The 14,554-nt window shown below is 47.5% G+C and overlaps 1 protein-coding gene across 1 annotated transcript; it reads right to left on the reverse strand.

The window, feature by feature from the left end:
- Window positions 1-33: 33 nt before the first annotated feature.
- On the reverse strand, window positions 34-14,339 carry BRAP (BRCA1 associated protein). Its single transcript, XM_009880301.1, has 11 exons — window positions 14,187-14,339; window positions 13,207-13,408; window positions 12,186-12,375; window positions 10,543-10,656; window positions 9,901-10,049; window positions 7,608-7,683; window positions 6,832-6,970; window positions 6,229-6,338; window positions 4,473-4,562; window positions 2,440-2,543; window positions 34-1,184 (listed from the first exon to the last, which is right to left on the reverse strand). Exons 1-11 carry the CDS (start codon window positions 14,335-14,337, stop codon window positions 824-826), a joined length of 1,686 nt encoding a protein of 561 aa, XP_009878603.1. The 5' UTR covers window positions 14,338-14,339; the 3' UTR covers window positions 34-823.
- Between the last annotated feature and the right edge of the window lie 215 nt (window positions 14,340-14,554).

Consider the following 14,554-nt stretch of genomic DNA (forward strand, 5'->3'; position numbering starts at 1 on the left):
AGCTGTTAAGATGTCAACGTGTACCAGTCTTCGCAAAGATGGCTCTACTTAATTTGTAGAAGTGCCTGTAAAACAGCCACGTTAAACACCTTCCAGAATGTAAAACTTCCATGCTTTCTGCCCGAAAGGCAGCAAGCACCGGCCTTTCAAAAGCCATCTTTAAAATGAAGAAAGAGATAATAGGAAAGTCCCTTAAAGCGTTTAATATCCTCGGTTACAAGCCTTGAGAACTCGTCCAGTTTTACACCACTAAGATGGGTTATTTTCACCACTAAGATGGTTTATTTTCCTTTGTTTCCAAACTACAGTTCTACTCCCGCACTAGCAGTTCTGCAGCATCAGGACCGCACATACTAAAAGGAGATGTATACAATCTAATTTACACTGTTCATTAAATAAAATCATTTCTTAATTGAGAATACTCTTTTAATCCAGGAGAAGCACTGGAGAAGCCTCACACACTGGGCCTAACCTCCTCTGCAGCATCCCCGTAGGGAATGCGATATTTAACACGTACACACCCACCCCAAACAGTACACTCTCCAAGAAGAAAGTCAAATGCATGACAGGAGGGGCTTTGAAAAGGTAGGAAGGCAAAAAGATCCTTAAGATCTGCCTAAAAATAGCTAAATAGTGCAGTGAAAATGCTTTTAAATAACCACAGACACCTCCATTGACGGGCAGCCAGTTTTATGAGCAGTTCTGACGACAATTTCTAGCTGAGCTTCAGTGAACTGGGCGTCCCCAGCTGGAGTCCCGAGAGGTGAGCCTGGCCTACCACCAGCACGGCCAGTTTCAGGATGGGAGCAGGGCATTCCGGTTTTCATTTGCCCCTCTTGCCACGGCCTCTCCTGGAAGAAGGTTTGCCCGTTCCCCCTGCGGAGGAGCTGGCGGAAGATGCCACTGCAATGTTGATCTGTCCTTCCTGAATCTCCTGTCGGGTCTCAGCTGGGAGGTGATTGATTTTCTGTTGTGTCTCTAAGTAGAACATGACATCCCGCAACTGCTCCTGGATCTCGGAGATCTGCAGGTCCTTCTGTTCGCAGGTTTCCTTTAGCACTCTCTCCTCCTCCTTTAGTTTGTTCTGAAGCAAGGCTTGATTCGCTCGCAAACACTTATTCAGTTCTTGCTCCTCCTTCAGCTCGTTGGAAAGTTTCGCCACTTTGTTATTCAGCTGAGAACACCTTCCAAATAGAAGCACAAGTCAGGAAAGCGGTGCGCTATACCAAGATCAAACACTACTGCATCCTTTTTATTTCCAATCCCTTAGGGCAACTGACCCCCAGGTGTCCTCAGCCCCACCAAGACCACCTGGAACGTGCTTTTCTGGCAAAAGGTGGGCAAGGGGAGGCAATACAAGACGACTCTGAAATCCCCCCAGGATTTTCCACCCGGCCTAAGGCTTGCTAGCACCTGCTTGTCTGTAGGGTGTTACCTGCATATGGAATAGGATGCTGTGAAGTAGAATCCCTTCCTTTTGTCCCTCAAACTGCATAACCTGGGAGAATCCTTTCCCTTGCAAGGTGAACGATTCCATCTCGTACCAAAGGCCAACAGAGGCAACAGGCGGGGGGGTGTGTGGGAGCGTGGGACTGTAACCTCGAACACACATCTGCAGCTCACGAAACAGGCGCCAAAAAGGGCACAGAGATTACACGGGTTCCTTTGAGAGCTAAGGGCAGTCAAGGACTCCCAGACGGTGGCTCCCACCCCGCTCCAAGTACAAGACCCTGAAGATACCACTTCACTCGGAAGCGAGATGCTCCCACAAGGACACCAGTAACCTCACGTTTCACAGCCAGCGCTTCCCCGCTCCTAACAACTCAAGTGCTGTTGCCCTGAGCGTTTGCTGGCATCATACAGACTCGCTGCCACTCAGCAAGGTGAGCCGCGTGAACCACAGCGCACCAGCACAACCAGGACTGCTGGAGGGGCAGCGGTGCCGGGGGCCCGGTGGGCCGGGAGGAGCAGAGCAGAGCCGGCAATCCCACCCCGGGGGCTGGAACACGCTGATCTGCACCGTTCCCCGTGCTGGATGTCTTTCATCTAGGCACTTCCTAAGATCTACATTTCTGTCTGCGCTGGGTGGGATGCCCCTGTTGAGCTGCCTTTCTTCTCTTAAGATGGATCCGCCAATTGCAAAACAGACCGGCGTCTCCTTCTGAGCAGGCAGAGAGGAAGGATTACAGAATGCTAAATATGCAGACCATGTAAAAAGAGCCAAGAGCCCAAAAGCTGCGTTCCGCTCAACAGGCGCTTTCAAGTTGTGAACACCTACAGAAACGAGAGCTTTTTTTTTTTTAAAAATAAGCCGCGTTCTCAGTATACCAGTTTAAATAGCTCCAAATTGCCCAAGAATAGCAAGATTTTTTTCTCTTTGGATGTCAGTGCACGGAGTTTTAATGGCTGCATGGAACTAAACCTGGCAGCGGTACCCACTTCCTTTCGACAGACTGCTTTTCTTTGAGCAAGTCATTCAGCCTCTGTTCCAGACTGTCACACTTCTCAATGGTCTCTTTAAATTTGGTCTTCATGTTGTTAATCTGTAGAAACAAACACACAGGCATTTCAAAGCGATCAAAGTCCTCTGCGCTTTCATTATGACATTCAATTTTTCTGCAGTGGTTTCTAGACTTTGACCAATTACTATATGCAGATAAGCAAAAAAAAAAAAAAAAAAAAGAAAAAAAGAAGGCTTAATTTTGATGAAGACCCCCTGCATTACACCTCGCAGTACCCCAACGAGGAACCACGTTGCCGTGGAAGCTGCTCACACAGAACAGCAACTCAGGCTGCAAGTCTGTGCCAGGCACCCCATTCACACAAAAGCTGCAACAGATCCTTAACTTCTTATTGACTGCAGTTCAGCACTCATTTAGCCATTCTCTCAGACTTTTTTTTGTACCTGTCAGCAAACTTAAATTTCCATCTTAAGGCTTTACAACGCCGGGCTTTTTTTTTTTTTTCCTCAATTTAAATTAAACCTCAAATAAGTATGGTCAAAGTCTGAAAATTAACGCGCTACTTTGCTCGGCACTGACTCAGCAGCTTGCTGTCATAAGGCGGTGACCTACTGACACAAAAATCTTACTCGTGCTAAACGCAAACTGAAACACGCGTACATTGGCTTCCTCTTCCCCTCTACTTCACGACTGCTGCTGCTGAAGAAAACCAAGCTCTCGTTCTCTAGGCACTGCACAGAACACATCAAAACCTCCACCATCAGCCTTACGGGAGATTTATAGACAGAAATACTTGTTTCCTCTCCATTAGTGTCAAAAGCATGCTTGCATGCAGTGGAGGCAGGAATTTAAAGGAAAAATGCTTTCCTGGAGGAGCAATCTGGATAAATGTCAGTGTCAGCACACATGGTGCCTTCACTGATGCCAGAGTCAATGCAGAGCAGGTTTTAAGCCTTCCGGCGTTAATCAGTGAATGTTTATGCAGCTGATGGTTAATTTGGGGAAGTAGCCTGAGCACTGATAATGGAGTACACTGCAGAGTGGCACTGATCCAGGCAAGACTTACATGGAGCCAATGGCACGAGTAAAATTGTAAGGATCTTTAAACACGAAACCACATTTGGGGCACGTATCACGGTCGTTTCACTTTGAAGTTGCTTTGTGGATCATGTTTCCTGGTCACATGCAAGACGATTTTTGCTATAGCTTTTCCTTGTATAGGGCCCTCCATAAGATTTCTGGGACTGTTCTTCAGACCAAGGTCAATGACACTATTTCAACAGTCATAATTTCTACATTTACAATGCTACTTAACTGCCGATACTAAACGGTTAATTAAAAGTCATGCAGAAAGTTCAGTTAAGGACTCAACCCTAAATCTTGACTCACTTTAAACCTAGCTGAAAGGATCTACGTAGAGTGAAAAGCATTAAAATATTCTCAGTGGACTCCTGCTCATGACATTTTGAAGCAGTCCTGCCTACAGAATGCTGTATAGGAGGAGACTGAACTTTTCCCAAAGGGTGATGAGGAGAGATAGGGGATCAAAAAGAAAGGGCAAATCAATATGCATTTGGAGCAGAAAGGCAGCTTCCACTTTCTGCAGCCGAGCAAATTAAAGTCATATTGTCTATGCTACACTAACCTTCCCCAGAGATACACGTCAGTGCGAGACGGATGGCATCGGCAAGCAGAGATCCTGCAGCAGCACGGACTTGTTTTCACCACTGCTGCAGTCTCCTGAGCAGCACATTTAAATCAACCTTCAATCTAGGTGGCAATCTACCTACTTCTGCACCACTGAGCAGCAAATTGCAAGATCTGAGCAGGGAGATAAGGGATACGTCTTGGAGCCAATTTTCTCAGCTGGTAGCGAAACAGGCTATGCGAGGCCGCGTCACGCAACATTCGGGCTGTATGACAGACCCAACAGCTCCATCTCCCATTTAACTTAACAGCGTCCAGGGCTTGTTTCAGCAGAGTTTCACACATGCCCAGAGCAGAGCTCACCTCTTCAGCCGTATCCTTTTCTATACGGACAATCTTGTTTTCCCAATAGATCCGCTGCGATTCCAGCTGGCTTGTTAGCAAATACGAGTACTATAAACACAGAAGATATACAGAGAACAGTCAGCTTTTCCATAAAAGCTGATTAAGAAGCCCAAAGGGCTCCAATATACAAATCAATTTAATCAGGTAAAGTTGAGCGTACAGGACATTCTGCGCATACGTGCAAACTGCAGATCCAGCAGATGTGTTTCACCAATTTGATTTCAAAATCAAATCACTTGATTTTTTTTGTAGTCAAAGAAAGCCTTTAGAGCACAACAGCAAGGATCAAGTAAAAGTTCCGCCAAGCCATACCCAGTACCATGCCAAGAACTTTTTAAAGATGAGACAGATTTTTCATTGTAGTAGCAATACATCTCTACAAGTTTTGCACTCCACAGAAAAATGAAGAATCAACCATCCCTGTCACGAGAGTCTGAGACCCCCAAGATTGCAGAGTTCCCTATTCACAGCCCAAAACCCAAGGCAGAAGGCTAACCGCACATATCTAGCTTCACTGTAAGAACATCTCTGGGAAAACATCCTCAGCTGTGTAAACTATTCACAGTTATTGTTCTCCAACAAGTATGGCCCATTCCAATGTTATTTTGGCATCTGAACAAGGCTATATGCTTACGTCCCATCTTTTCCCTCCTGCTTCTGCAAATGAGTTATGAGAAGGTTGGAAAACGTGATCATTTCTTATCATCAGGATAATAAGCACTAAATTAGGCATTCAAAACAGAATTAGACATGCGCAAAAAGCCTTGAACAATCTCAGTAATATAAGAGCACCAAAATGCACTGACAAATTAATTCTGTCTAGAAACATTTAGATCTCGTAAGTCAGATAGAGACGTCTTAACGCACTTTAAGTGCCAACCTCGCAGAAAAAAAGGGTTAAAAATATCTGTTTCAGCATCTAAGTCTTACTCAGAAAATTCATGGAAAAGCAACCAAATATTTATTTGAGCAATAAGCTTACAAAGTCTGGTCTCTCTGGGCTGTTCCTCCTCAGATACCCTTGCGTCTAATGCGGCTGAAATCATGCTGCAGTATATCTGCTCAGCAGAGCAGTAATTTTGAGTTTCTCGCCTCTACCCTTCTAGTTAGGATAGGAGAAGCTGGCCAACAGGTACAAAATAAACATTATCTGTTCAAGAGAAGGGAGCAGAACAGGGCTGGTATCAGAAAAGCCTGACAGCTTTCTTTGATAGCCAAGGTAAGCACACAGCCATGGATTCCTACGTACTTGCTCAGTTTACAGGCTAAACTACTCGAATTGACAGTTTATGCCATAGACATCATGTCTCCTAAGCCGAGTCACAGACCTACTAGGGTGGGTCTGGCGAGTGACTCGGGGCATTCTCATGGGCATTTCTCTTTCCAATGAGCTGAGTGTTTGTAGCAGCGTAACCAGCTAATCTTCAATCTACCAGTGCACACAGGACGAAACTGCAGCCCGCTTACGCTTAGCTGCATTGGCTCTGCAGAGCCAAGACGACAGGTTTTTTTTTTAAAAAAAAAAAACAAACACAAACCACCAAAAAAAATACCAGCAGTAAAAGCATCCTGCTTCTGCCTGAAGATGATTGCCTACATGCAGGGAGCAGGTCTGCTGCATAAGCTGATGTAATTTTCCCGTAGTCATATCTGGATTTGAAACACTTCCACACAGCAGCACAATGCAGAGTCCAACAAAGCCAAAAATATTTACCTCTAATTGCAAGGCATCTATTTTCTCTTCCTGACACATATCTCCCTCGCACTCATACTGAACTATCTTCCCATCGGTTTTACTTGCAACCAGTCGATGGACGTAGTTATCTGAAGAGAGAAAATTCAACCACAGGGAGTTTTAGCTTAAGAACACCCAGGCTGACACCAGTAGAAATACTTTATGCAGCACAATTAACCATGCAGACTGCTGCAACAGCATATTAGCAAGGCAGAAAGCCAACAACAGATGTATTTGTTATTTAGCAGACTTCACACAGACACCTTACAGGATATTTATTACAACAGCCCATTCCCATACCTCAGGGCAAATTGATGGAAAGGGAGTAACAAACACGTTCCACAGAGACTACAGGACCGCCCCAGTTCATTACAGAATCGTGTTCTCCCTCCTCCATCTGCTACAGACCCATGAAAACTGCTATTAGAGTGGAGATAGATGTTCCCAAAAGACAAGGTATTAGTACAGATGCGAACCCCTTAATCTCCAAGCAAACTCCACCGCAAGTACTCTTACTAAAGGGTCCCAAAAGCTGTTTTACGAACAAGGTCATCCTACAAAAGGAGAAGACAGGGTACTTACCTCCAGCGTAGTCCCAGACTCTGTGGTTGGTCAGCTGCATTGCGTAGGTGTGCTGGGTCTCCTCAAAGTGTTTGTAAGCGTGTCGACTCACGTACCGGCCACAGCCTATGTGCCCACATATTAAGCAGATCCAAAGGTTCTGTCAACAGAATGAGAAAGCTCAGTACATACAACGCTGCCAGACGGTGGTATCAGCGCTTTGAGAAAGCGTGATCTGACACCGATGGCCTGCTGATGCTGTGTACATCCCGTCGCTTCCTTAGAAAGCAAACAGTGTTTGATTTTCCCCCTCCTTCTTTGAAGCCTTGCTCAGCTGGAAGGCTAAAGAGAAGGAGGCACCTGCGCATTCAAGCCAATTACAAGCCTGCAGGTGCTGGGCAGGCTGGTAGATTACCACAAGCATGGATGGAAGAATGGCCTCAACTAACGAATGAATCAGGCACCTCGGCAAAAAGCAAGCTCTGAAGAGCGCAGGCTAGAAGGGACCACCAGGTTCAGCATTAGCGTATCTGCCTCCTATCACACTCATCATGCACACTCTGATCGGCTTATATGCTAATACTTCTTTCTAAGGATCAGAAACATTTATCAGAACAGAAAACCTGGGAGGTAAGATCCCTTGCCAGTACTGACTCCAACTCAAAAGAAAAGCAGATATACCACTGAGTGGTAAAATCAGCCCAAAAGCAGCCACAGATTTAACCCCAAAAGCAACTAGAGCAGCTGTGCAGTCAGATCCAGTCTAGATCTCACTCACCATCCACCCACCTACTTACTTCTTGAACTCCACACTCAAAACACTTGTTCTCTTCCACTGGCTCAGGCGTTTGGCAGTATCTGCAGACAGGACACCTAGAGGGCAATAAGCATCATGATTAGACACAAGGAGCTCCATCTTAGTATTACGGTAATTAAAAAGAGAGCCAGAGAGCTCAATGCCTTATGCAGTGAGACACTCCTTATGTGCACGCATCTCTCGGCTCACATTTACCCCCCTCAAATTTGCCTCTATTCCACACAAGGCTACTGTTTTTAAAGTCAGTAGGTGACAGAATAACACCGAACAGTTCTTCTGAAGCCATTTCACAGTCTCAGCTTGATCAGGTTTTGCTACAGTCCAGGTGTAGAGAACATCTGCAACCAAAAGCCTCAGTGAGGCTGCCAGCAACCTCAGCCTCTGCCAGTAAGCAAAAAAGCCACAACCGAGCTCTAGAAACACTTCCCTGCCTCAGCCATAAACATCGCAAGAAGCGCTTGTATAGATGCGTTACACATCTCTAAACACTGCTCCTCCAGACTGCTGCCAAGTGACATCTTCAGTTCTCCACTACCTGCAGGGTTTTATACAGCAGGCACACGCTGTTGTGGAAGGATGTTGTAACTACACGCTGCTGAGGACAGCTGAGTAACAGAGGGAGGTACTGACACTTTGCAAACATACCTTAGTACTGAAAACCACCCTAGGGAGATGAGGAGATGCTTCAATCGCACCCCTATGTGACAGATTCAGTCTCAGCCCTTCCAGGAAGAACATCCCATAACTGTACCCTAAAAGAATCAGTAGCAGACCCTCCCGCTATCATTTCTTCTGAAACTATACCACTGTGCTGCCAAAAAGACAGAAGACCAGAAGGAATCTTGTCCAGACCCTAAACGCTAGAAGCTCAGCTAGGGAGCAGGGTAACTGAGGCCACACGTTCTGTTGCCAGGACTGTTTATGTATTTTTCATTAGCTGCTGGATAAGCTACAGAAATATTCAAGGGGAGGAGACAATTGGATTGCAGTCAGCTTTCTATACAAATTCAGGCACTTACAGCCTCCGTGGCGCCTAAGCAAAGTGGACAGGGATTTTCTTTTATCGTTCCTCTAGACTGGGAACATAAGTTCTGCTTAAATTGTATATTAGATATTTAAGTGCTATTTTGGATCTTGCTCCTACACTGGCTAAGCTCCACTGCCTCAAATTTAAACTGGTTTTGACTTATGGAGCAAAGCAGCCCATAAACTTGAATAGCTACAGATCTAATTAATCTCACCGAGGTTCTGTTACTTCGCCTTACAAATGATATAGAGAGGGCTAAAATATTCCTCACATTCCATCAGAGAGAGAATCAGGCAGTCAGCGGTACCAGTGACAGAGAAGAAAACACAGTGAAGATCGGCAGCCTTCTGCTGCAGTGTCTGTGGCTGCCTGATGTGCAGTAAAGATGTCCAGAAGACTGCAAAAAACGCACAACTGACAGCAGCTCCTGTGTGCCAGTCGGGGGACTCTGCTGTCAGGAGGTCAGACACACCGAAATCCCCATCTACAGGGATGTGAAGGATGGTAAGAGCAAGAACAGGAAAGGGTTAGCAGTAGCACGAAGAAGAGCTGCTTTAAGGACAGACACGGGTCCAACCCCCAGCACTGCCCAGTGCCACGGAGGGTCTCCCTGAGCCAGTGACACGGCCTCCTGTGACTCAGCCCATGCCCACCTTGAATAACACAGCCTGTCTAGAGCAGCTGCCTCCCCTTCCCGATTTACTGAGTGATCTCGTCATTGTCCCTTCCTTCCCCACATCCCTTCTGTCTCACTTTCCAGTCCTGTCCCGCTGCACACCCGCTCTTGGCCAGCTCTTCTTCATCCTCTCCCAGCATCTAAGACAGCAAGACTGCAGAGCTCCCGAAAGGACTCCAAAGTTCCAGCCAGCTGTGCAGATCTGCGTACAGCGTGGCAGCAGCTGTGCCGAGGGAACAAACGACCAAACAGACACACAACAGAGTGAAACGGGGCTGTGTGTGCATGCAATACTGTTTACTCCAGTATTTTTACCCTGCAATATTTTAAAATAAGCTGCATTACTCTACAACTCCCTTCCTGCCTTAGCAGTGAGGCCCACGGGAAACATCGTTCAATTACTTTTGGCAGGGAGATTTCTCTCTGGGAGTCCCTTAATGGGAAAAAAAAGAGCATTAGAACTTGCAGTAATTCCTGCCCCCGCACTGATGAGTGGAACCAGTCTTGTCAGCACGTAACCACCACACTCAAACAGAGTTTTAGATGTGGAAATAAAGAAAAGCTTCTTACGTGGTGTCCTCCCACCGCTGCAGACACTGGCTGTGAAAGCTGTGGTTACACAGGGTGGTAAGGATCCCGTTCACGGACTCATCCATCCTCTCCAGGCACACCGTGCACTTCGGGAGCTCTGTCAGATCCATCACAGGCAGGCTGGCCCCCTTCAAAAGAACAAGCAGAGACAAATTGCTCAGCACCTTCCAATCATCATAAATTAAGCACCCACGTAAGAAAAAGTCAGACTTCCCTCTCCTTACCCCTGGCACTCAGCTACAAAAACACTACAAAGTAACCCTGTGAGTTACTACACAGCCCTTAAAAATTTACCAAAAAAGAAAGTGATCTACAATGTTCACTAGACCACAGCCAGGATCCTCATCGCAGCTCGGGCTGCATCTGCCACCAGCCCCATTCCGTTTTCTGGATTCACTAGATCTACTACCCCCCACAGGTTTAGCTCAGAGAGGCTGCAGCGGCGAGGCACAAAGCCCACGAAGTCACCAAACAAATTCTCCCAAGTAGAAACAGCGCTGGAATGGGAAGGGGGGGGTTGGGTTGATACAGTTAAGCAGTTCTTGCAGTGTTCTGCCCCAGTCCAGATAATCCTGTTAAAACTGTCTGAAGTGCAAGAAAATCAAAACAAAACAAACTTACATCTTCTGATTTGAAGACTTCAGCCCTTTCCACGTACACCAGCTGGCAAACATCCTCCTCTATAGAGTTGAACTGCCGGCCATTGCACGCCATATAAAAGCTATCTGCATCAGCCTATGCACAAAACAAAGGAAGCCAGTTAAAGAGAGAACACTCACAGCTGATATAACCGAGGAAGAGGAGCAGAAATCTGCTGTATCGTCTCTTCCCCCCTCCACCAAGCCCTGTAATACCCGAGGAGATATCTCAGACAGTCAGCTCCTGCCAGCAGGCAGTGCATCTTGGCACTGGCTTTAGCGCTACCACTTGCAGACAAGAAGTGGAGTTCAGAGCAGGGACAGCTACTCTGATATCTGAACATTCAGCAGGAATAACGGATTTCCCTTCAGCATCTGTCTTGGTCTTTGTCAGCAATTTCAGTGCATTTGCAAAGCAAATTGCAAACTGTAAAAATTGAGGAGGGCCACATTGCAGGACACTCGTGTCAGGGAAAGGAACAGTTTAACTGTGGGAAAGGATCCATTTCACCGGTCACAATTTGGGTATGCTCTGAACTGTGCCCAAGAGCCACTTGCGAAGGGCAGAGCCAAAACAAAACCTATCAAATACACCCTCCACTTTCACTCAGTAACCTCCCCAAACCCTTTCTCTCACAAACGATCGCACCGGAGTGAGGCAAATTAGCTGAATGCCACATTCCCGTATTCTCAGTCACTCCAGCCAGAAGCATAAAGGCCCCTGAGATCCGCTTCTGCTGCCTGCAGACACAGCTATTAGGGGGCACTGGGGAACAGGGCTTCAGGGAATTTCCTAAGAAACGGGAATTTCAGGGCGAATTGAGTACAAGTTTATAGATTTGCTGTAAGGCTGCTCAGCGCTAGATATTTGCCCATGTAATTTGATACAGTGATATACAAAATGTACCTTTACAACTACTGCAAATAGCCCAATACGCACACAAATACTGCATCTGCACAACAGGCAGGGGAAATACCTCATGCAGCATTCACAGCTGGGGGAAACCTCTCTCCCAGCTCCAAAATAAGCCATTTGCAGTTCAGAGAAAAGAAGGTACAAGTGAGAAGGCCCACAGAGGAATTGCAAGGAGGAATGCTTAAAACTATATAGTTCAAGACGACCTGTGAGGAGCAAACTGTTATCTGATTAGCAAGTCATCCCCTAGGCTCCCAGTTTTGTGGGCAACTGTCCTTTTTCCACTGTGCTGGCAGTGGCTGGGAGACCACCCAGCTCCTCAGAAAAGCAGAACAAGTCTTTCCTAAAATGCAAACGAAGCCCCACTGCCTGGGTCCTTTCTGTTCAGCACAGTACAACACACCACTCTTTTTTTGAACACGCTCCGAGATAGCACAGAATCCTGTATCCTTAATATATTTTTTAAATACCCTGCCAACAAGAACTGGGATAGCTAGAACATGGCAGACACTTGCCTCCAGGTCAAGGCGTGGGACTAATTCTAGTTAGCAGCCCCGGGAAAGCTCTGGGCAATAGGACAGGACTGTTTCTCTGAGGGTAAAGTGCCATCGTGGCTAACAGCTGGCCAGTGAAGCCAGACAACGCTCCTAAACAGCAGCTGTATGTGACAGCGCAGTCCCTTCTACAGCAAAGGGACTTCCAGCTCTTACCTGCGAGCTAAACTTTATCAGCACCATGTACTGGTTTGGAGTGGAATCTCGGATGATTTTCATGTGTTCAATTACTTCATAGAAAGAAGCCACAAATTTCATCAGGTCGTGGCTGGTCATCGTAGCAGGGACCGTGAGGATACACAGCATGGCGCTGCGCCTTACGTCTTCTTTTAAAGAGGTCATCTTGCTGATAAGACAACAGTGACACGACTTCATGTCATTTCAGAGAGGACAAAGGCAGTGCTGGATACATCACACTTCCAACAGCCGCAGTTACTCGAATAGCTTTGCTGTCAATCTCAACCCCCTTTTGCACATTTGTAAATATTAAGAAAGAAAAGCAAGGGGTTGTGGTAAGCGTCCAGGGTACCCACGTGAAACTATTACTCTTTGGCAAAGGCTTAAACTGGGCAGCTCCGATAAACAATGGTTTTGTCAGGAATAATTTGACATCTGTTTCTCTATAAAAACAGTTGACGTTGGGAAGCCACAGATGCTCAGAACTATTCCTAGAACAAGTGAGTAATGTTTGTTACTATTTCAAATACCCATTTTATGCCTCCCGATAGCTTTCAGGAAGACCCCATATGGAAGCTCTCATGCAATTATAGGGGATGGCATAGAACTGTAATCCCTGAAATACAGGATGAAACTTTTTGCCTCAGACACCTCCTCAGGCCTGCCGCCAAAACCCCAGCGATCACAATTTAATTGTGGGATCCCTTGAGAAACTGCTTTCAAACATTATTTTTTAGGATCCCACATTCATCTTACACTATTACAGCCCCTGGGACAAACCCTCTCCACCTGGAGCAGCACCACATGCAGCTGGAAGACCCAGGCCAGCCTCAAGTTCCACCACTCACAGCACCGTCTGCCCTCCCAGGTGCGAGTCACCCTTCCTGTTTGTCCCAGCTCAGGAGCCACAGCCCCGGGGTGACCGACTCACCCTTCCGGGTGGCGGCATTATTCAGAAGCACTGCTCCCACTAGAGCCACAATTAATCAAGCATTCTTACTTTGTTTTGTACAGATGCATAATGCCGTGAACGATTTCAACTGAGGGATTCCCGCTGAAGAAGGAAATCTGGTCAGGGAGCTGTTTTGAAGGCGAGTCTGGAGCAGCCTCGCGCTCTTTACTTTGATCGTCATGTTTATTTTTGTCCTCGGCAGATGCAGCCTCTGAAGATTTTCTTCCTTCCATGGCAGCTTTTGTTTCATCTTTTACAAATCAAAAGTTTACACGTTACTAATGGCGCATCAGAAAATGTCTGCTGTTCCCTAGGCACAGCCTGCATGTACACAACAGCACTCCAAAAAGTCAAATTACAACCCTGGAAAGTGGCAGACCGAGACACATCTCATCTTTGCTGTTCCCAGGGAAACTCCAGAGCTGCCAGACACCCGGTACCAGCCCCTGGCAGGACCCCAGTGCTGCGCATCAAGCTAGGCGAGTTCCATACTGTGCCTGGTGAAATCCCAACAGGCACCGGTACCAACACAAAGCAACTGGGACAGGTTTGCTGAGCAGGAGCGAGGAGCGGACTGCTCCTCCTGCGCTGCTTTGATGGCAGCCCAGAGGTTTGACAAGACCTGGTGTTTCCATCTTTAAACTTCCTCCCTACCTGGGAATTTAAACATCCGCAGAGCTGAACGGTCCCACTGCTACGAGCCAGCAATGTTTGCGAGCAAAACACTGACCAGCCCACAGCATAGCCTGAAATAAACTAACCCTTTATGAAGTGGGAATTGTTTGCCAGCAATAACCAGCTCTCCTGTCCAGACCCAACACGCATTCCTTAACTTCTCTACTTGTTTTCCAAACTGTACGACTGACTCGAGACCCGCAAACCCAGCAGCACCTCCACCACCACCAGACAGTTGCCACCGGCAGGGCCAGCAGCTGGGAAGCCAGGGAAGGGGCCACCACCCAAGCGGGGTGGGTGACAACCAGAGACCCAAAAACCGGCATTTCCACCCCCCTCCCCGAGGCCGGTACCTGGCCGCGGCTGGATGGTCTCAATGATCACGTCGGTCTTCTCCCTGCGGCCGAGGTGCTGGTGGAGGATGGCCGCCCGCTCCCCGGGGCCTTTCCCCTCCAAACACGACGGCACAGCAGCCGGGGCCGCCCCGGTGCTCTCCGCAGCCATCTCCGGAGCTGCGCAGGAAAAAGGAACCGTTGAGACGGGGTGGTGGGAGCGGAGCCCCGGTACCGGAACCCACCGAGAGGGTCCCCGGGAGACTTAAGGGCGCCGCGGACAGCGCACAGCTCCCTCCCCCGCCACGGCGGACGGAGCTGACCCGCACCGGGGCCCGGTTCCCCGGTGGGGTGGAAGCGGACCCGGCCCGGAGTGCCCCAGCAGCCCC

Source organism: Charadrius vociferus, unplaced genomic scaffold, assembly GCF_000708025.1.
Source record: "Charadrius vociferus isolate BGI_N301 unplaced genomic scaffold, ASM70802v2 scaffold332, whole genome shotgun sequence".
NCBI classification, from domain to species: Eukaryota; Metazoa; Chordata; class Aves; order Charadriiformes; family Charadriidae; genus Charadrius; species Charadrius vociferus.